This window comes from Sceloporus occidentalis, unplaced genomic scaffold (assembly GCF_023333645.1).
Source record: "Sceloporus occidentalis isolate IW3139 unplaced genomic scaffold, rSceOcc1.0.p SCAF_28, whole genome shotgun sequence".
In the NCBI taxonomy this organism is placed as follows: domain Eukaryota; kingdom Metazoa; phylum Chordata; class Lepidosauria; order Squamata; family Phrynosomatidae; genus Sceloporus; species Sceloporus occidentalis.
The window spans coordinates 7,942,901-7,964,820 of NW_028317008.1; the positions used below are offsets into that span (position 1 = coordinate 7,942,901).

General features: G+C 38.7%; 1 protein-coding gene across 1 annotated transcript in view; it reads left to right on the forward strand.

Annotated features, from left to right (window-relative positions):
• LOC149299772 (otogelin-like protein) overlaps positions 1-21,920 on the forward strand; it is a 70,224-nt gene that overhangs the window by 18,098 nt on the left and 30,206 nt on the right. Inside the window, exons 21-31 of the mRNA XM_089486044.1 lie at positions 1,648-1,722; positions 2,202-2,254; positions 3,055-3,217; positions 3,752-3,859; positions 4,641-4,779; positions 17,228-17,392; positions 18,147-18,272; positions 19,133-19,252; positions 19,925-20,041; positions 20,986-21,142; positions 21,595-21,621. Of these exons, the coding sequence (XP_089342170.1) occupies positions 1,648-1,722; positions 2,202-2,254; positions 3,055-3,217; positions 3,752-3,859; positions 4,641-4,779; positions 17,228-17,392; positions 18,147-18,272; positions 19,133-19,252; positions 19,925-20,041; positions 20,986-21,142; positions 21,595-21,621 (1,250 nt within the window). The remainder of the gene's footprint in view (positions 1-1,647; positions 1,723-2,201; positions 2,255-3,054; positions 3,218-3,751; positions 3,860-4,640; positions 4,780-17,227; positions 17,393-18,146; positions 18,273-19,132; positions 19,253-19,924; positions 20,042-20,985; positions 21,143-21,594; positions 21,622-21,920) is intronic.

Sequence of the window (21,920 nt, forward strand, 5' to 3'; positions counted from 1 at the left end):
ATGTTAATTCATGTAAACTATTTTTTTTAATAAAAGCTATGATTGAGAAAAATATTTTTTTTGTTTTTATTTCTTGTATTTTCCAACCTGTCCCCCAGTTACGCACATCTGCCCCCAGGCTTGCCACTCCAATATGGCACTGTGGCCCATGATATGCCTTTTAACCCTCTATATGCCACTGTGCCCCATGGTATGCCTTTTGACCCCCTATGTGCCACTCTGCCTCCAGAAATGCCTTATACCCCTATATGCCACTCTGCCTCCAGAAATGCCTTATACCCCTATATCCCATTCTGGCATTTAGGGGGTTAAAATGCATATTATGGGGCAGAGTGGCATATAGGGAGGTATAAGGCATTTCAGGAGGCAGAGTGGCATTAAGGGAGTTAAAAGGCATTGTATAGAGCACTCTGCCTCCAGAAATGCCTTATACCCCTATATGCCACTCTGGCATTTAGGGGGTTAAAATGCATATTATGGGGCAGAGTGGCATATAGGTGTATAAGGCATTTCAGGAGGCAGAGTGCTCTATTAAATGCCCCCTTAACGCCACTCCAGAAATGCCCTATGCCCCCATTTAACACACACACACACACACACACACACACACACACACACACACCCTATACCCCCATTTAACTAACACACACACACACACACACTCTCCCCTCCCCTCCCCTCTCAGCCCTCTCTTACCGGTGCTTCCAGCCGGGGCAGCGGGTTGACGTCGCCTTCTGCTGCAGCCGGAAGGAGGTGGAGTTGGCAGCGGGGGTTTGTATCCGTCCGTCGCGTATACTTTCCCCGGCTGTCAGAGATCTCTGACAGTCGGGGAAGGTTTGCGCGACGGACGCAGACAACCCCCGCTGCTAGCCACACCTCCTTCCGGCTGCAGCGGACGTTGTCTACGCGGATCGCGTAGACGTCAACCCGCTGCCCCGGCAATACAGCAGGAAGCACCGGTAAGTGTGTGTATGATGGGGGGGGGGGGTGAGACAGGAGGATCCAGGTCCCCTGCAGCGGTGCGGGGGATCTGGATCTTAGTCTCCTAATCAGACTCTATTTGAGGTCTGATTAGAAGACGACCCCGATTAGAAGACGAGGGGTATTTTTCAGAGCATTTGCTCTGAAAAAAACCTCGTCTTATAATCGAGCAAATACGGTATATATATATATACCGTATTTGTTCGATTATAAGACGACAAAATTTGAATATTAATTAAAGAAAAAAAGAAAAAAAAGATAAAAGACTACCCTATAAGAAAAAAGTTTTACTAGTAAATATTAATTCACATGTAAACTATTTTTTTCATATTAAAAAAAAAAGATGATTGAGAAAAATGCATTTTTTGTTTTTATTTCCTTTTATTTGTCCACCTGCCCTCAGTTATGCACAACTGCCCCCCCCAGATATGCCTTATACCCCGTTATATGCCACTCTGCCCCCAGATATGCCTTATACCCCCTTATATGCCACTGTGCCCCCCAGAAATGCCTCATACCCTCTATATGCCACTCTGCCTCCCAGATATACCTTTTAACCCCACTATACGCCACTCTGTCCCCCAGATATGCCTTATACACCCATATATGTCACTCTGCCTCCCTGATATTCCTTGTTGCATTGTAATTGTTTTTTTTTCCTGATAGATCTAGTTGCCGTTGTTATTTTAAAGGCAGAGTATTCTATCCTGGGGAAGTGATCTTAAGACCTTCTGGATCTTGGTAAGACTCAGCTTATCATGCCTTTGTATAGCAAAGCTTTACTACAGTAAGACATATTTGGTATTTACAAAGCCCAGACATAAGTTCCCCATTAGCATAAATTCATTCCTATGTTAAAACTGCCTTTAACTTGTGTTTTTCAATTATTTAGTAGACATTTGATTTAAAAACATACCAAAGGAAAGCTGAGATCCATGTCAGTTTTCTAAAATTCTTAAGTTTTTTCCTGTGCCTCCCTATTTTTAAAAATGCTGCTTGACCCAATTAATAACAATTTAATCAACAATTTAACAATAATGCATAGATATTACTTGTGCATTTGGATTCGTAAGAATTTTAATGAATTTCGGTAAAAAATTTTCAATTTATTTCAGCCATACTAAGTTAAAATGTTAAACAAAATATTTAGATATGTTTAGGTAACATTTTGGCACTATGATTAATGATGAAGGTAAAGAAGTTTCCTTTTCTTATGCCAGCCAGTGTTTGAATGGAACAATGAGGTGTACTGAAACTGCTACAACCATCGCAGGTAAGGAGCTCAATATTTTTTTTTAGACCTAAAGTAAATTTTTTTTATTTGCTTTACATATTTTCATATAAGAGGAAAGATATAAAAACATTTATCATTATTACTATTATTATTACTACATTTCATAGCAGTATAACAATAGAGAAGAATACAAAACTTAATATAACATTAAATTTGTCAGCATACAAAATTAACAATAATATACAAAAGACATAATGGTAGAGGGTCCTGTACTTTAGAGCCTACAATCCATAAGGAAGTTGAGGAGCAATAAGACAAAGGTTGTGGGGCTGCTTGGGTATGGGTGTTTCGATGGGTGTAGCTGAAGTCTTGTGAAAAAGTATATGGTCAGTGTCGGGGGAGAAGGTTTGTTTCTAAAATGTGGATTTTGAGGAGCTAAGAAGTTAGTCCACTGAACAGATGGGTTTTTAGTATGTAGGACCTAATCTGGCAGTGCAAGGTACTTAAATTCCAGAGAATAGGTGCAACGCAGATGAAATAGTGTTGATAACAGCTGAAGACAAGTCATGAGCAAAACACAGAATACAGTTAGAAGATAATTTGGAGATAAGAACAGAGATATAGGGGCTTTTGTCATATTTCGTTATGATCTTGGGGTCCCCTTAGGACATACCAGTATATCCTTAAAACCTGTGGCAATAAGCCTGTTAGGATGTCCTGGCTTTTAGTCAAGTTTAGTCAAGGCATCTTGCCACATTGGTGTACCAACAATGATTTACTCTGCACGGCTTGGTCATGAATTAAAGTAACATTCATTATACACTTATTTTACATTGAAGGTCAGAGTTGTCCAGAAGGGAAAATATACTTTGATTGCAGGAACCCAGTGCCTGGTTTACCCTCAGCTGGTGTCAACTGTGAAGTGACCTGTGCCAGCTTGGCTATGAATTTCACCTGTGTTCCATCACCTCCATGTGCCAGTGGGTGTATCTGTCCACCAGGGTAAGTTCTTAACTAACATATCCTAGCAAGAGTGTATAGGGATCTGTGTTGATTGGAAAATTATAAATTACAACATTGAAAATGTAAAAAATATCACTTTACTGATAATGATGAAGGTTGAATGAAGAACTCTTAATTACCCCCATGCTTCACTATGAGAGTGCTGTGAGTCATGTATGGGTGAGGAACCTGAGGAAACATCACTGATAGAACCATACAGTATACAGGGCCAGTCGAACTATTCATTTAGCATAAGTCTTTAAGGTTGGGCCTTCATAATGTATAGTGGAATTAAATAATTATTAAGAGGTAGGGGATCGTATTACTCAGGGCCATGCATAATACCTGGTCATTTCAAAGTCAAAGGATTTGACATTGGCTGGCTGGGCGCTCTGAAATTGACAATGTAATGCTGTATTTTTTATGGATATACACACCCAAATGTTGATCTCAAGGTATCATTTGTGTTTTAAATATTTATATCTGTATTATCTTTTTTTGCTTATATGTGATTTTTTTTACATTATTTTCAAGCATGGCAGAACACAAAGGAAAATGTTATGTTCCCGATAGTTGTCCATGTACCTGGAAGGACTGGGAGTACTTATCTGGAGAGGTTATATCTACACCTTGTTACACCTGGTAAGTAAAACCTGCTCATTTAATATTTCTGTATCACCCAAGAAATACATGTTCACAATGACATATGCTTCACTGGGATCTCTGCCATGAAAACAGTGTCTAACAAAGTGAGTATTTATATGTTAAATACTACCAATGTTTTTAAAAAAATAACAATCTAACCAACAGTATGTCTTCTAAAGACTTCATCTGCATCTCATTTTATGAAAAAAAAAATTTTCATCCAAAATATGTGGGGCCACACTCTTACACACTCTTACACACTTTCACAGTCTCATTCACTCTCTCTCTCTCACGCTCTCGAAATGTTTCCCTACCTTCTTCTGCTTCTGCCTTTAATCTTCTATCTCCGTACGCATCTCTGTAGACATAACTCAGTGGCGCTTCCAGTGATGTCCTCTCCCGATACTCCAATTAACACCGAAAGTGTTATCATTTTGCTCTAAATTGAACTCAGGGCAAAATGATGGCGTTTTCGTGATGTCCTTTCCCCTCTTGGAGGATCAGGTAGAGGACGTCATCAGAAGTGCTGCCATATTGCCTGGAACAGCCTAGCTCTTCATACTTAATAATGAATGAATGAGGTGAAACCATAACTCTCCAACAGACTCTCCTGAAATCTCTCCCTTTAGTGAATAAACCATACAGACACAATGGGTGAGGCTGCAACATCCAAAGGGGTGTTCACATACTTTTGGTCATATATAGTGTAACTTGTTTGGAAGAGCTCACAATGAAGTTGGTTTGCATAATATTTAATTTCCTACATTTATCCTTGCAGTGTTTGTAAAAGAGGGGTATTTAACTGCACCAGCTACCCCTGCCCTTCAGTATGTACAGTGTATGGTGACCGGCACTATCACACTTTTGATGGTTTGGAATATGACTATGTCAGTGACTGTCAAGTCTTTCTTGTTAAGGTAAGATTTTGCACGCCCTCCATATGTTATAAATATAAATGTTTGGGTGCTTTGTCTTCATCTCAGAATGTTCAGGCATTAGGCACTAGACTTGTGCACATGGACCAAAAATGATTCAGACACATTTTTTGTTTTGTATTTGTCCATTCGGTTCATATAAAATTCATATGGCCTTTTCTATTTGTAAATAAAATTTGTTGTCACTTGCTCTCATTTACTCTTTCACACTTTCTCTTACACTCTTTCTCCCAATATCTCCCTACCGTTTACACCCACCACTTCTGTGTCCCTGTCTTCTTTTCTGCAGCTCTGCTTCTTGTCATGACTCTGCTTGTTCTCGACTTCCTCTATCATCTTTCTTGGTCCTCTATCCGCTGCGCTATCCAGGCCTCTCGGAGTGTTTCTGCACTTCTCTTTCTCCGCAAATCTGTCTGCATTATTCTGACTTCTTGGAGTTTCCTACAACTAAAGAGCTGAGCCATGGCACATCCCACGGGGACAACCTTTCCCCATTCCTCCAATCAGGGGTGAAGCTACCCCCGTGCCAAGGCTCTGCCCTGTTGCGGAAGTGCTCCTGGAAGCCAGGTTAACAGAGCAAAAAGTGGGAGAAGCGGACCAAGAAATGATACAAATGATAGAAGAACAAGAAGAGGCAATACAAGAAGTGGGTGATAAGAAAAGGAGAAGGGCGCACAGAAGCGGTTGGTGGAGAAGATATGGAGACATTAAGATGAAGTCTGAGAGAGATAGTGTGAGTGAAAGACTCAGGTGAAAGTGAAGAATCCAACAAAATGCTAACAAAACCGCACAAGTCTATTACAATCCACAATTTATCTTTGCCACTTTCCTGTTTGTTCATAATATAGGGTCAACATCTTTATATTGGCAAAATAACACCATTGCCTCTATCTAGCTCGGCGACCCTCTCTCCTCCGTTCCCTGCTGCCTGGGTGCTGTGCACCCTGTGCACCTGACTCTGTACAGTCAGTTTCATTATAAAATTGGTCATCAGTAAATGTACATTATTAAATGATAAACTATACATGGTAATTCTTATAGAGAGCTCAATAACATATTGGAACTATGTAATTTCCTACTGACTAATATTATAATAGAACCTGAATGTATCATAGGAAGGAAAATATAATGTATCCACAGCATGTCTTGCAAATTATCAGAAGCATATCGGAACCATTGTATTTCATTTCCATAGGAAGATGTCAGAATGAATATAGAATTTCATATACACAGTTATTTTTTTAGTAGTTTGCTTCATTGTTACTCAAGTTTTCAGAAGGTTCTTATGAAACAAGGGTCCAGATTCTATCACTGGTGAAAGAAATATATAACTAATAATAGAAAATAAATTCCTATATAGACTTCATTAGAGAATACTGAGATGAAAACAGTGCTTTTTGTCAAATAATATAATCTACCCTATGGTCTTTTTTGTTTTTACCATTGCCAGAGTACTAGATTTATACTAGCAAATAGGGGTGCATATATTTATAAAAAGTATATTTGTATGCTGCTTATAGTGCATTATATAAAAAAAGTACTAGCCAGCTGTGTCCCTGACTTAAATTAGATCAATTCAAATGAATACATTTATTGAAGAAATGATGGCTCACAAAGCCGACAATAATCACTCAGACTAGTCCAGGATAAAATTCTTTATTAAAAATGTATCTTTTCTCAAAATAACCATGACACCATTTTTGCTTTTAAACAATGCACAAAAATGTAGGATTAATCTAGGCTTTTATTAGTTGGCGGCACTGCCAACATGCAGTCCTTTTACAAGTAATTGAAATGTCAGAGCTTCTCAATCATTGCTACTTAATAAAAAAATAATGGTGGTATCAAATAACTCAAACAATGCAATGGAATAAAGAGGTTATTTTTTCCCACAGCACGTATACAGAATTTCATTTTCTTAAAGTAAAATAGTCACCCATGGAAGCCTAAGTGATTAAGGAAAGAAAGACACAAAGCATTAACAATTCAATCGAGAATTTGTTCCTGAAACCGTAACCCATGATGAGTGAGTGGTGCTAAACTGAACAGTTTCCATGTTAATGATGGACATTCTAAAAGCTATATACAGGATGTGCAAAATAACAGGATTATGGTTAATCTGCCAAATGGAAAATTGGTAGTGAGTTCATGTAGAGACGTTCCATAATTAAAAATTTAGGGCAAAATTAAGTTTTATGAAGTGGATGTGTCAGTTGGGCATCATTACAGTTCATTCATACTACACAAGATCCCCGAGCAAAGTATGTTTTAGGATTTTCTCATACTACCAAATGTAGATCATTCAGGAACTTTTTAAAAGTGTGACTAAGACATGGGGCTAAATTTGCATGTCCTTTTTATCACCTGACCCCCATCCGCTCATTAGACAAAAGTCCACCCCATCTTACAACATACAACTGTACTGTTTTTTTGTAGTTAGCTGCAAGTGGTTGCCTTAGTACTTAAGGTTTTGAGGGCCATGAACAAACCACAAAGTCTATATGTTTGGCTTTTCAAATGTGGTTTAACCTTTTTCAACCATTTTGATAGAGGTGTCTGTTTTTGTCATATTGTGCTTCCTCCGTGCTTAATTGTACCCTCCCTACTAAACCATTTCAGCTTAGTTCTCACTTGTCCTTGCTTAGCTTTTTGCCTTCTATTTCATATAGCAGTGCAAGCAAAGTCAATTCTCTGTACTTATGTGCAAGAAAGGTTAAATGTCTCGAGGGCCTCCACTCCTCTCCCAATACCTCCTCCCAGGCATAATGATCCTCATCCTTGTAACAAATTCTGGTGTTGGGTCTTTAGGCTGATGATATAATGTTAGTTAAGTGTTGGGGCTTGCATAGTGTAGTTTGAAGTTTGGTTGTTGGTGCCAGATGGGCTGGTCTGAGTATTTCAGAAACTGCTGATCTCCTGGGATTATAACCCACAATGACAGTTTACAGAGAATGGTCCGAAAAAGAGAAAATATCCAAAGAGCAACAGTTGTGTGGACGAAAATGCATTGTTGATGTCAGAGGTCATAGGAGAATGGGCAGACTGGTTTGAGATGACAGAAAGGAGACAGTAACTCAAATAACCACTCATTACAACCAAGGTATGCAGAATACCATCTCTGAATGCACAACATGTTGAACCTTGAAGCAGATGGGCTACAGCAGCAGAAGACCACACCGGGTGCCACTCCTGTCAGCTAAGAACAGGGAACCGAGGCTACAATTCGCTCAGGCTCACCAAAATTGGACAGTGGAAGACTGGAAGAAAATTGTCTAGTCTGATGAGTCTCAATTCCAGCTGTGACATTCAGAAGGCAGGGTCAGAATTTGGTGTAAACAACATGAAAGCATGGATCCATCCTGCCTTGTATCAACGGTTCAGGCTGGTGGTGATGTAATATTGTGGGGGACATTTTCTTGGCACACTTTGGGCCCCTTAGTACCAATTGAGCATTGTTCAAATGCAACAACCTACCTGAATATTGTTGCTGACCATGTCCATCCCTTTATGACCACAGTGTACCCATCTTCCGTTGGCTGCTTCCAGCAGGTTAATACACCATGTCACAAAGCTCACATCATGTCAAACTGGTTTCTTGAACATGACAATGAGTTCACAGTACTCCAATGGCCTCCACAGTCACCAGATCTCAATCCAATAGAGCACCTTTGGGATGTGTTGGAGCAGGAGATTTGCATCATGGATGTGCAGCCAAAAAATCTGCAGCAAGTGCAGATTGCCATCGTGTTCGTATGGACCAAAACCTCTGAGGAATGTTTCCAGCACCTTTTCGAAAGTATGCCATGAAGAATGAAGGCAGTTCTGAGTGGACCTCCACTAGCAAGTTGTACCTAATAAAGCGGCCAGTGAGTGTATAAGCAAAATGAAACCCCACTGAAGTAGGAATGGTTTTATGGAAACCCACTACTGGATTACTCCAGATAGATACATATTTGTTGATGAGTTTAGTTCTGCGATTTTGTAATGGTACCCCCGAACCATGATATATCATGGGAATTAAGTGAAGGTTTCTCCAATGATGCATACCCCTCATTTAATCATCAGTTGATTTGGCTTCGGGTACATGGTATTACTGTGAGTGTTATGAGTATTTGAAGAGATAAAAGTAGCAATATTAATGTTAAAGAACGTAAAAAAAAAAGTTCCTTGATGCTTTGCTATTTAACAGCTTGTCTAGTTGTGTTTATTAGTTCTCAAATGACCCGTGTTCTTTGGAGTTCTAAAGTTAGAGTTCTAAAGTTCATGCATAAAACTGGAAGAAATACTATCAACTGTGATGGCACACTGCCTACAGACTTCTCATATGCTGGAGACAATGACGTGGGTGATGATAACCCAGCCTGTGTACTTTTTGTCATATTAAAGCTAGATGCATTGTGTCAGAGACAGGTGTGACTGCGATAACTGGTAGGTCTTTGGGTTCTGACTCTTAAATGAAACAGAGTGGTTTACAAAGGGTAATTTGTTCACGTCTAGTGAATTGCATTTAGTAATTGATGAAGGATTGTACCTACTTTGAACTGAAACTAATTGCTAATTAAGAAACTGATAGTGCCCTTGTGACTTCCATGTGAAATTGCACATAATTGTGAGAATATCAAGAAGAGTAAGCGGTTGTAATTCTCTTTTAAACCAGTGCAGAAATTAATATATACAGTGTTCTTCTGAAGTTACTTTGAAGTTAACAACATTAAAGAGGTATATATATATATATATATATATATATATATATATATATATATATATATATATATACTGTATATTATAAAGTTATACATACAAATACTAGACTTGTGCACAAGGGAGGGGGGGGGCATCAGCATGTGAGACAGTGTCCTGCTGCATTGAAGAAAGAAACACAGGAGAAAGAGGATAGGCATGTAGTGCACACATACAGTGCTTGCTACAGAAGCTACTCTAAATTAAAATATAATCCTTGCTTGACTGTACAGGTAAATTAATGCACAGCTTTCCTTACAGACACTGAAATGGTTAATTGTCATTTCCATATTAAGTAAGCTCCTCCTGAGATTTTTACTTTTATTTAATGTAATAAAGTTTAACTAATGTGAGGAAGATTTGGTTTAATGAGAGGGTGGTGGGTATGTGGAACAGCCTACCAACAGAAGAAGCTTGAGGTCTACAGGATCTTTATTTTTCTTTTCCTCATCTTTACACCTCTCCAACATAAGTAAGTATGTTGTTTGAGATCTGAGATAGGATTTGTTTCAGCATAGATATCCCTGGTATCACTAGAAAACACAGGGTCCTGGTGGGAAAAATTGCCCTGGGCCCCCCAACTTCACGTGACCCCGATACATTCCTATCTCCCTGTGCCGGTTCAAAATAGTTTCGAAGGAAGGGCCCTTTATAAACAATTTTGAACCGGTACAAGGAGACAAAAGGAAGGGGCCGCAGGGGTCACGACCCCTGTAGTTATGCCAGTGACTATAACCTTTTTTCTTTTGTTGTAGGTAACCTTTTGCACCCTATCCTTGATTTGTTCCTGTAGAGTTTGCATTTGCTAATACTTAATAAACAGGACCTGTTAGTTTTTTTGGGGCTTTCAATGGTTAGGTACCCACTTTAAACCTTAACCACATCTTCTGGGAATGCTGCCAAAACACTAAGCACAGCTTGTTTAAGCCTGTATGACCCCAGAAAAAGCAACATCTAATTACTGTCAAGTCGACATGTGCAAAAAAACGGGACAAAAAAATGATTCGGACTAATTTCTGGTTCCTTTTTGGCCTATTCCAATATTACAAAGGATCTTAGAGGTAAGCTATGTCTTTTTCCAGATGATACATAGGGTCTGCAACAGGACACACTTTCTCGGTTGAAAAATACCCCTCGTATTATAATCAAGGTAGTCTTATAATCAGACCTCAAATAGAGGTCTGACTATGACTGCAGCGCTGCAGGGGAACTGGATCCTACTGTCTAGTAACCTCAGCTGCTGCCAGCACTTCCACCGGAGCCTCTTTCACCGAGCACCGGTGAAACTGCTAGCAGCAGCGGAGGTTGTCTACGCGTATCGCGCAGACCTTCCCCGGCTGCCAGAGTGGAGAATTCCCTGCAGCGCTCCGGCAACCCCCGCTGCTGCTGGCACTCTCGCCAGGTCTTCTATATTGATTTGATATACCTGTGAACAATGAAACACCTACATTAAATATATAAAAGGGGTGTCCATATACATATATATATTTTGGCTAATTTTGGTGTTAAGCTATAGTACATGCTTCCTGTAACTTGTAACCTCTGATATTATATGGTTTGGGCTTATATGATACATGGGTATTAAATTGACAAGGGTTAATTTGTATGAGCTGTTGTTTAAAACGGGCACACTTGTAATTAAGGGATTTCCTTGATTTAAAAAAAATAAATAATAAAAGCGCTTGTCTCTCACATAGAGAGACTGGAAATATGATTCCCTGTATTTCCCTTTGGCAGGCAATTTAAGATGTTTCATGTTGGTGCTTGGCACAGCTAGAAAATTATTATGTGTTCTTAATCTTGGGTATTGTTTTGTAAAAATTGGAGAACTGTTCCTTGTGTGAATAATACATGGTCTTGTTACTCATGCCTAATCTGGCATTGAGAAGGCATGCTCATTCTATCATTTATCATTACTACCATGCTGCTTTTCCTATTAGCTTGGAATTTCTGCTCCACTGAGCTAGAAATTGTAGCTGATGAGAGTGTGAGATAGTGCCAGTAAACAGGTGTATTGCTCTTTTTTTAAACAAAAAAATGAAAAGCAGTAGCCGAATAGAAGTAGTCTATCTGCTGTGTTTATGCTCATCATATTAGTTTACCATTTATCAAAATGTATCTGTAATCTGTTTGCAGTGAGATAGTTATACTGTACCGGCAGTTTCAATGTCAGAATTTAATATACCGCTTAGTTTACAGAACTGAGGAGGTCAACCCTCCTTGCTGGTCTCATCAAAAAAACCTAATGAATGAATCCTGACAGTGAGCCATCTTTCATAACTATATAATAGGAGATGCTTTCTGTGAATGTTCAGATTCAGGGGAGCAATGGTCTTCTCTAATCACTCATCTACGAATAGATTTATAGGACATCCCCATGCACTCTTTTCTACTATACAATTGACCAGGGGCGTACCTAGAGTATTTGGCACCTGGGGCGGATCCTGTATGTGGCACCCCCCCCACTTTAACACTGCATAGCTTCTACTGTTATATACCGGCGCAGACACTGAAGGTGGTACAGCATAACACTTACTGTTATCATTATATACTGAGGCAGACATTGACGGTGGTACAGCATAACACTTATCACTATATACTGAGGCAGAAATTGACGGTGGTACAGCATAACACCTATCACTATATACTGAGGCAGACATTGACGGTTGTACAGCATAACACCTACCACTATATACTGAGGCAGACAATGACAGTGGTACAACATAACACCTATCACTATATACTGAGGCACACATTGACGGTGGTACAGCGTAATCCCTATCACTATACATTGAGCCAGACATTGACAATAGTGCAGCATAACTCCTATCACTATATACTAAGCCAAACATTGATGTGGTGTAGGCCTACCACTTCATTAGTAGTAGGGATGCACCGAAACGAATTCTGGACTGAAACCGAAAATGCAGCATTTACCCCCCACACCATAAAAAAAATTCTAACACTTTTATTTCAAGTAAGTAAAACACCAAAATAGGACAAAACAATTAAATAACAATATTTATATATATATATATATATATATATATATATGATTGTTAACAGCAATCACATTTCTATCATGCCCAGGCATACCCAGATTCCAGGATGTACTCGCAGACTTGGCATGATAGGAGTATGATTGCCCTATCTACCCCTTCTCACTCCCTTTTGTCCTACCTACCCCTTCTCACTCCCTTCTCCCTATCTACCCCCTATCCCCCCCGTCTCACTTCCTTCTCCCTATCTACCCCCTCCTAACTATCTACCCTCTCCCACTTTGAAGTTCACTTACCTTTCAGGAGTCCTGCGGTGGGGGTGCAAGGCCTCTGTCTCCCAGCTCTGCCACTGTATGGAACAGTATAGAGTGATGGGAGTTATGATGTACTAGAGCATAATTATATAATGAAAAATACATTGGAAATGGTACAGCATAACACCCATCACTCTCACACACTTACCAATCCGCACATATACCAATCCACACACACACCAATCCACACACACACCAATCCACACACACACCAATCCACACACACACACCAACCCACACACATACCAATCCACACACATACATACCAATCCAGACATACATACCAATCCACACATATACCAATCCACACACACACCAATCCACACACACACACCAATCCACACACACACCAATCCACACACACACCAATCCACACGCATACCAATCCACACATATACCAATCCACACATATACCAATCCACACACATACCAATCCACACGCATACCAACCCACACGCATACCAATCCACACACATACCAATCCACACACATACCAACCCACACACATACCAATCCACACATATACCAATCCAGACATACCAATCCACACATATACCAATCCACACATATACCAATCCACACATATACCAATCCACACATATACCAATCCACACACATACCAATCCACACACATACCAATCCACACACACACACCAATCCACACACACCAATCCACACATATAGCAATCCACACACATACCAATCCACACGCATACCAACCCACACGCATACCAACCCACACGCATACCAATCCAAACACATACCAACCCACACACATACCAATCCACACATATACCAATCCAGACATACCAATCCACACATATACCAATCCACACATATACCAATCCACACACATACCAATCCACACACATACCAATCCACACACACACACCAATCCACACACACCAATCCACACATATACCAATCCACACACATACCAACCCACACGCATACCAATCCACACGCATACCAATCCACACGCATACCAATCCACACATATACCAATCCACACATATACCAATCCAGACATATACCAATCCAGACATACTAATCCACACATATACCAATCCACATATATACCAATCCACACATATACCAATCCAGACATACTAATCCACACATATACCAATCCACATATACACCAATCCACACATACCAATCCACACATACATACCAATCCAGACATATACCAATCCAGACATACTAATCCACACATATACCAATCCACATATATACCAATCCACACATATACCAATCCAGACATACTAATCCACACATATACCAATCCACATATACACCAATCCACACATACCAATCCACACATACATACCAATCCACGCATACATACCAATCCACACACATACCAATCCACACACATACCAATCCACACACATACCAATCCACACACATACCTATCCACACACATACCAATCCACACACATACCAATCAACTCCCACTCACTGAATGCTTTCCTACCTTTCCTCTTTTCTCCTTACAGCTTCTTTTCCTCCTCTTCGCTCCTCTTCTTCAGTTCTTCTGTCTTCTGTCTTCTTCCTTCTTCCGGGTCAGAGGGCACGGACGGCAGGGGGCGCGGCTTCAGTGTTGTGCGCCGGGATCTGACAACAAATCCCGGCGCACAGCAGCTGTTGCCGCGCGGATCGCAAGGGAGCGATATCGGAGGTCTTTAACAGACCTCCGGCTCCCTTGAGTGGTTTTAAGCCGGGTTCAAGGGTTGAACCCGGCTTAAAATCACTCAAGGGAGCCGGAGGTCTGCTAAAGACCTCCGATACCGCTCCCTTGCGAGCCTGCTCCTCCAGCGGCGGACATTGCTGTCCGTCTCTGGAGGGGTGCCGGCAAGTTGGCACCCCCCTGATGAGCGGCACCCGGTGCGGACCGCCCCCCCCGCCCCCCGCTAGGTACGCTACTGCAATTGACTCAAAGTTCATGTTTCTTCCAGTTGTGTTATTACAAATGAAACTATGGTGCAAAGTGTACCTTTTAAATCCGAATCAGATCAATTTGGCAACATTGATATATGGCCTGAAGTTTGGGACAGGTCAGGCTACTGTAAACTTAAACGCTTTGGCTAATGTGCTCTTAAACTTGGTCTACCTTGGATCTTTATTAGATTTCCGAGTACAAGGTCTATGTGCTTTTGGTACATGGTTCATTTAGAGTTTAATGTCTCCTGTTTGAATTCTAATACAAAGGTGAGTCATTCTGCTTCTTCTTTTACAGTTACGTTAATGTTAAACATTTATTTATTAGATCTTCTGAATTTTAAGGTTTCTGTTGGAAGAACAAATCTTTGTTTAATATAGCAACTATGATCCTGAATGTTCATGACCTGCACTGACTTTGGAGAGAAACTGAGTAAACATAAGTGAAATACAGTGATGTCCATGGTTCCAGTAATCCATGTCCTTAGTCTGCTTGTCTTCAGCAAACTGTCGGCGGGCTTTCTTGTGCATCATCTTTAGAAGAGGCTTCCTCCTGGGACGACCACCATGCAGACCAATTTGATGCGGTGGGGGGGGGGCGTATGGTCTGAGCACTGACAAGCTGACCCCCACCCCTTCAACCTCTGCAGCAATGCTGGCAGCACTCATACGTCTATTATCTGGATATGACGCTGAGCACGTGCACTCAACTTCTTTGGTCGACCATGGCGAGGCCTGTTCTGAGTGGAACTTGTCCTGTGAAACCGCTGTATGGTGTTGCCCACCGTGCTGCAGCTCAGTTTCAGGGTCTTGGCAATCTTCTTATAGCCTAGGCCATTTTTATGTAAAGCAACAATTCCTTTTTTCAGATCCTCAGAGAGTTCTTTGCCAGGAGGTGCCATGTTGAACTTCCAGTGACCAGTATGAGAGCGATAACACCAAATTAAACATAGCTGCTCCCCATTCACACCTGAGACCTTTTAACCCTAATGAGTCACATGACACTTGTACAACACTGTGGAGGGAAAATGGCAAATTGGGCCCAATTTGGACATTTCCACTTAGGGGTGTACTCACTTTTGTTGCCAAGGTTTAGACATTAATGGCTGTTTGTTGAGTTATTTTGAGGGGACAGCAAATTTACACTGCTATACAGGCTGTACACTCACTATTTTACATTGTAGCCGAGTGTCATTTCTTCAGTGTTGTCACATGAAAAGATATAATAAAATATTTACAAAAATGTGAGGGGTGTACTCACTTTTGTGAGATACTGTATATATATATATATATATATATATATATATTTATACACTTGAGGATAAACCATAAGTTTTGCTCATCTCCACTTTGACTAAATCCAAGTGGACAGCCCTGACTGCATTTATCGCTTTAGTACCAAAAAGAAAAGTTAATCAGTACGGTAGAATGTAAGCTTTGTGTTGATGTTAATAGAGAGATGATGAGTGACATCATACAGAACATGCGTGGCTTCCCTTTGTGAAACAAGGTTCTCATTTTACCAAGTAGCCTTTACATTGTGAGATAATGTAACATAGACAAAGTTGTTAGATAAAGTGAACTTTGCAGTGATCCAGTTAAATCAGTAGTCAATGGATTTGGGTATTACCAACCAGTGCCATATTACAAATATAAATATAGATAAATAATATGGTATATGTAATTTGTTGAGTGCAAGAATGAGTGTGCAATATGTTAGTATTTTATTCATCTCACTTCATTAGTGTTATGTGGATTTGGTGTCTTAATTTTTTGGTGCTTACCCACCAAAAACCAATTTATTCTTTGTACACACTAATTTGGCCATGTTTTTTTTACTTTTATGATGTGAACAAATAAACAAAAATGTCATACTTTTGTTACGGTTATCAGATTTACCTTCAACCTTCAGTATATTTACTGTGAATTACTCGGTTATCTCATTTGATTTAATATACAATAGTAAGGGTCTTGAAAATACCACAGTTTAAAACATTCACCACCGTAAAAAGAATAAAAGATTTTTATCATTGGGTAACAGATACTTTGAAAGACTAATCTTGGGAAAATCAGAGGTATTTTTAATTAGAACAGGATTGCTGAAATGTAATCCAAGGAAATGCCAAATCCGTTCGATAAACAAGGTAAGGCTGAACCAAGAAAACAAAGGAGGACCTGTTAGAATGTTATTCATTCGAGTTTGATAAAAAGAGGTTATTTTTTATACAACTGAAATGTTATTTTTAATTATTTAAAGTTATGTTACTTCACTGGGTAATGATTATCGATACATAAATGGCAATATTTATTTCTATAATTGATACATTAAGAAAAATGCAGTATTTATTTTATGCATTTGAAGATATTCTAAACACAGAATATTAATAAAAGCAATGAAATGTACATTAAATTTGTATTTTGTTCCATCCGTTTTAGAGCACAGACAATTCCAACGTGTCTATCATTGCTCAGAATAAAAAGTGTTTTGACAATGACATCATTTGCTCCAAGAATCTTGTTATCACTCTGGATGGTACTGACATTCATTTCAATGACACACCAGAAAAACAGGTCAGTCTTTCTTTTATCTATGAACAAGCAGTAGTCTTCAATGTCTGAATTTCTCATAATATTGCTTAGCTTATATTTAGGTAATTTGTGGTTTTCTCTCCCCAGCCAGACAGAATTCATTAACAGAAAGTTTGACATTCACTCCCTCTGAGTGAAACATTCAGAGCTCTCTCTCTCTCTCTCTATATATATATATGTATTTGTGTACGGAGTCTGGGACATTAGTGTGATGAACGAGAATAGTGAGACTGACGAAACGCCTACCTACAAGATCTGAGGTGTGCCATGATCTTGATGGACGGTACGCTAAAAAGAGGGCATACCCAAGTATTAATATTTTATAAGAATTAATATAAGGAGGAAACATATATATATATAACATATATATATATTTACCCATTCTCTCTCGATTTGGGAATTATCTTGTTCAGTTAACCTGCTGGCAGTAGACAATTTTCTATACCAACAAAGTATTTTTTGTCATCAAGCTTCTAGCTTTTTACAGTCCATGCAGAGTGTGGCACCAAATTATAAGTTCAGCAGGTTAATAAAGTCCCACCAATTACTTCTGTAGCCATCTTTAATTATAGCAGGGGCCATGAGCGTTAACACCTGCATGTGCGTATGCATTGAGTGGCTGTATTTATCTTTACAAGGCTATTTGAGCAAATATCTAATATTGTAGTACTTACCTTTTTTTAAACTATGGGATTAAATTGCTGTTATGGTGATGTGTTTTTTGTCATATATTTTTATGATGCAGAAACAATTAAGAATGCAGCAGAGTATTTATAGATACCAGCACTGGAAGGCTGGATTTTACACGGTGGTGCACATTCCAGAGCTGGAAATTACAATACTTTGGGATAAGAAGACCACCATACACATCAAAGTGGGGCCTCGATGGAAAGTAAGTAGCGATTCTTCTCATGTATATATAAAACACCTGCCCAGAGGAGTGCATATCTGATATTACTATGTTGGGAATGTTTAATGTATGCATGTCAGTTAACGATATTAGAAAAGGTTGAACATAAATTGAAACAAATACTGTGGGCTCAGTTCATTGACCCATGTATACCTTAATCGGTGTAAATGGAGATGAATAACTCATGGTTTGTGATTCAACGACATGCGGAAAATCAAATCCTGAAACTGAGCAATGGCCACTAACAAAATACTACAATGAAAGTGAACAGAAATGTCTGCATTGGGGTCCATAGGAAGCAGATTTTGTAGATGATCAAAAAGCAGGTCTAGAAATCTGTAGATAGGTCTTAACCCAATAAATGCGCCCTTAAAAGGTAAAGCGAAAATGTTTAATGTATGAAACACATGCACAGAGGAGTCAAAAATACACATTCATACTTAACATGGACATTTTAACCCTTTCATTACTACTACTGGCCTTTCATTACTACTACTAACAACAATAATAATGATAAGATTTAATTTAATAAACATAATAAAAGCAGTGCAAGTGTTATTTTTATAGAACACGTTACAAAAGTGCTATCAGCACCCGCCTGTGCTTTGATGTCAGTTGGCTGGCAGCAGATTTGCTTTGATCCGCTTAGACAAGCTAAGATTTGTATTGAAAATAATGTTTGTTGTGAGGAGATACAAAGTAACATAGGTTAAACATGTGTGGGAGTTAAGCAATTAGATACATGATGATCATGTGCCATGGGATACATGGATACATAGATAGGGCCATCGACTCTGGTCATGTATGTGTTAATGTGTAATGTACTTTTTCATCTAAACTAGGGGAAACTTTCAGGTTTATGTGGCAATTTTGACAAATACACTTCAAATGATCTAACTACATCCAACAATCTGGAAGTAAGAAACGCTCAAGTCTTTGGAGACAGCTGGACAATTGGCCAGGTATGAAAATGTATATATTTAAAATAAAATATTCACCTCCAATTTTATATAATGCATTATATAATACATATTAAATGAATAAGGACACATTAAACTAAATACGATAATTCCATGTACATGTCACATTACATTTATCCATTGGCTGCATGAAAAAAAATATATAAAAGGACAGTTTACTGCCCCAGAAAGCCTCAATAAAGAACGTATATTAAAGTACTTTCCAAGACAAAGGGCTTCTCCATCATGGTCCAACAATTCTTGCGACTGAAGTGCTGCTTGAAATCAATGGAAGAAATTTCCACGCAGTTATATTATGCATCAAAGTGTATATAATGGCTGGAGTGTACCTTTATTTACTAGGATATCTTTCATGCTTTGTTTTAAACATCTCATTATTTAACTTTAAATATACAAGTTAGCATTGGGACTGTGAAAAAAAAGGATTAAGTAGGTGGGAAGGTGTGAGATCAAGGGAGCAGCAGGTGGTGAGTGGTGAAAAGGATAGTAAAAATGTAAACTTCAGATACTGTAACCATGGGGAGAGAGAATAAGTCAAAAAAGGAGATAAGGGATTCGAGTCACTGATAGTATTTTGACATGGACTGTATTTTGTTATATTATTCTATTTTTAATAAAAATCAAGAATTCATGTTGATTTTTTTCCGATTGTAGTGTAAAAGTTTTAATGAAACGGTTCGACCTTGTGAGGTCCATCAGAGTAAATTCCCATATGCAAAAAAGGAATGCTCGGTCCTCTACAGTGATGTGTTTGCTCCATGTCGCAATGTGGTAAGTGTGATTTACAAAATATGTTGGTTGCTCAGGAAATCCTTGCATATATAACTAGACCATTTCTATGTTTAGCCTAGCTGTCAAAGAGCTATTTACCAGACTTACAGTATGTGCTGGTTGCTGGGTCTCCCAGTGCCATGGTGCATGGTCCTATATAATTGATGTTGGGGACCACAATGTTAGTAAGCTTGAGTTCCTGAAGTGAGCATATTAGTTTAGGAGCCAGGAAAGGACATATCCATATAGATTGATATACAGGTTATCATTCAGCAAAACAGTTGTAAAATGCTACTGAGGGGGCAGTAGATGAATGGAGCAATCTCCTAGCAGAAGTGGTAGAGGCTAGTGCAGTGAGGGCATTGGATAGGTATATGGCTATCATGAATCTAAGACAACAGCAATCATTGATTAACCTCTTCAGTACTGGGGATTTTCATAACCAAACCATGAAAATATTTTTTGGCATTTTTGCCATGCACTGCAACAAAGGCAGTACCTGTACTTCCTAATAAGCTTCTTGTCAAAAGTTTTAAGTATGTAGATCGTAAGGGGACTGAACAGGTTAAGGTCTTTACATCAGGAAAAAAATCAGCGGGATCGTTCTTATCTGCCAACAAGTTCTATGTTCCTTTGTTTACTAGTTATAGAGAATCATAATGGGAAGCTTATGACCTAAAATACAATGAATGTTAGTTTATTAACATTAAGAAGCATAATTATGAATTCAGGTCATTACTTACTGCACAATCAAGTAACAGCGCTATATAAGACATTCCAAATACGTATCGCTGAAGTTCTTTGTCTGGCTGTGGATCATCTCATTTAAAATAATACAAACTTTTTATGCACATGTTTAAGTTTGAAAAGTTCAGGTGCTTAAGTACAATGACCTGCACCAAACTAAAAATATTGTGAATTAAATTTGATATACTTTATAATAGATCGACGTGACTTCATTTGTTAAAAACTGCCACACAGACACATGTAACTGTAACCTTGGTGGGGATTGTGAGTGTCTGTGTACCAGTATAGCAGCCTATGCTCACAAGTGCTGCCAGCAAGGTGTAGCTGTCCACTGGAGATCGCCTAACATGTGCCGTGAGTATTTCCCATATGTCCTTTACATCAATTTTGTTATATAGAAATATATATGAAAGAATAAGTCGAGGAAACATTTTACAGCAGCAGTTATGGTGAACTTGTAATTCTAATGTAAAGGTTTAAAAGGCAAAACTCATAGATATAACACAGTAATATAGTTTGGTATTGAAGATCTTGTTTATTTTATTGTCTTCTAATATACTTCCTTTATCTGCAAAACTGAAGGCAGCCATTAGTAACAAGTTTTGGTATGAGTTCCAACACCACTAAAGATTAGTATAATTATTGCACTGTGTAGGAAAACATTTTTTTGGTTATTGGACAACATTGTGATTTCAGCAGTCATCAAAGTGACATAGAACCAATGATACCCCATTATTACCTTCATATACTGTTCTAAGCTTAGCACATTTTTGTTTTTTAAAAACTATCTCATTTATGTTTTTTAGCGTACGACTGTGAATACTATAATCAAGGTAAGGATAATTGAAACACAATTTTTTTAAAATATTTTGAACATTGCTTTTCTGGTCAGCTAATAACAACTTGAAAGTATAGAAAAATTCAGACAATATTAGCAAATGTATAAATGACAAATGAATGGCTCACTGTTTAAATGGAACAATTGATCAGATACTTGTTAAGACAGATATAAGGGGTCAAAATAAATTTTAACATGAGACAAAAACACACAGACAAATATTCACATTTCAAACAAAACAAATGAAACAAACTTAACATCCTTAGGGTAATTTGATTATTTAAATGTATCAGT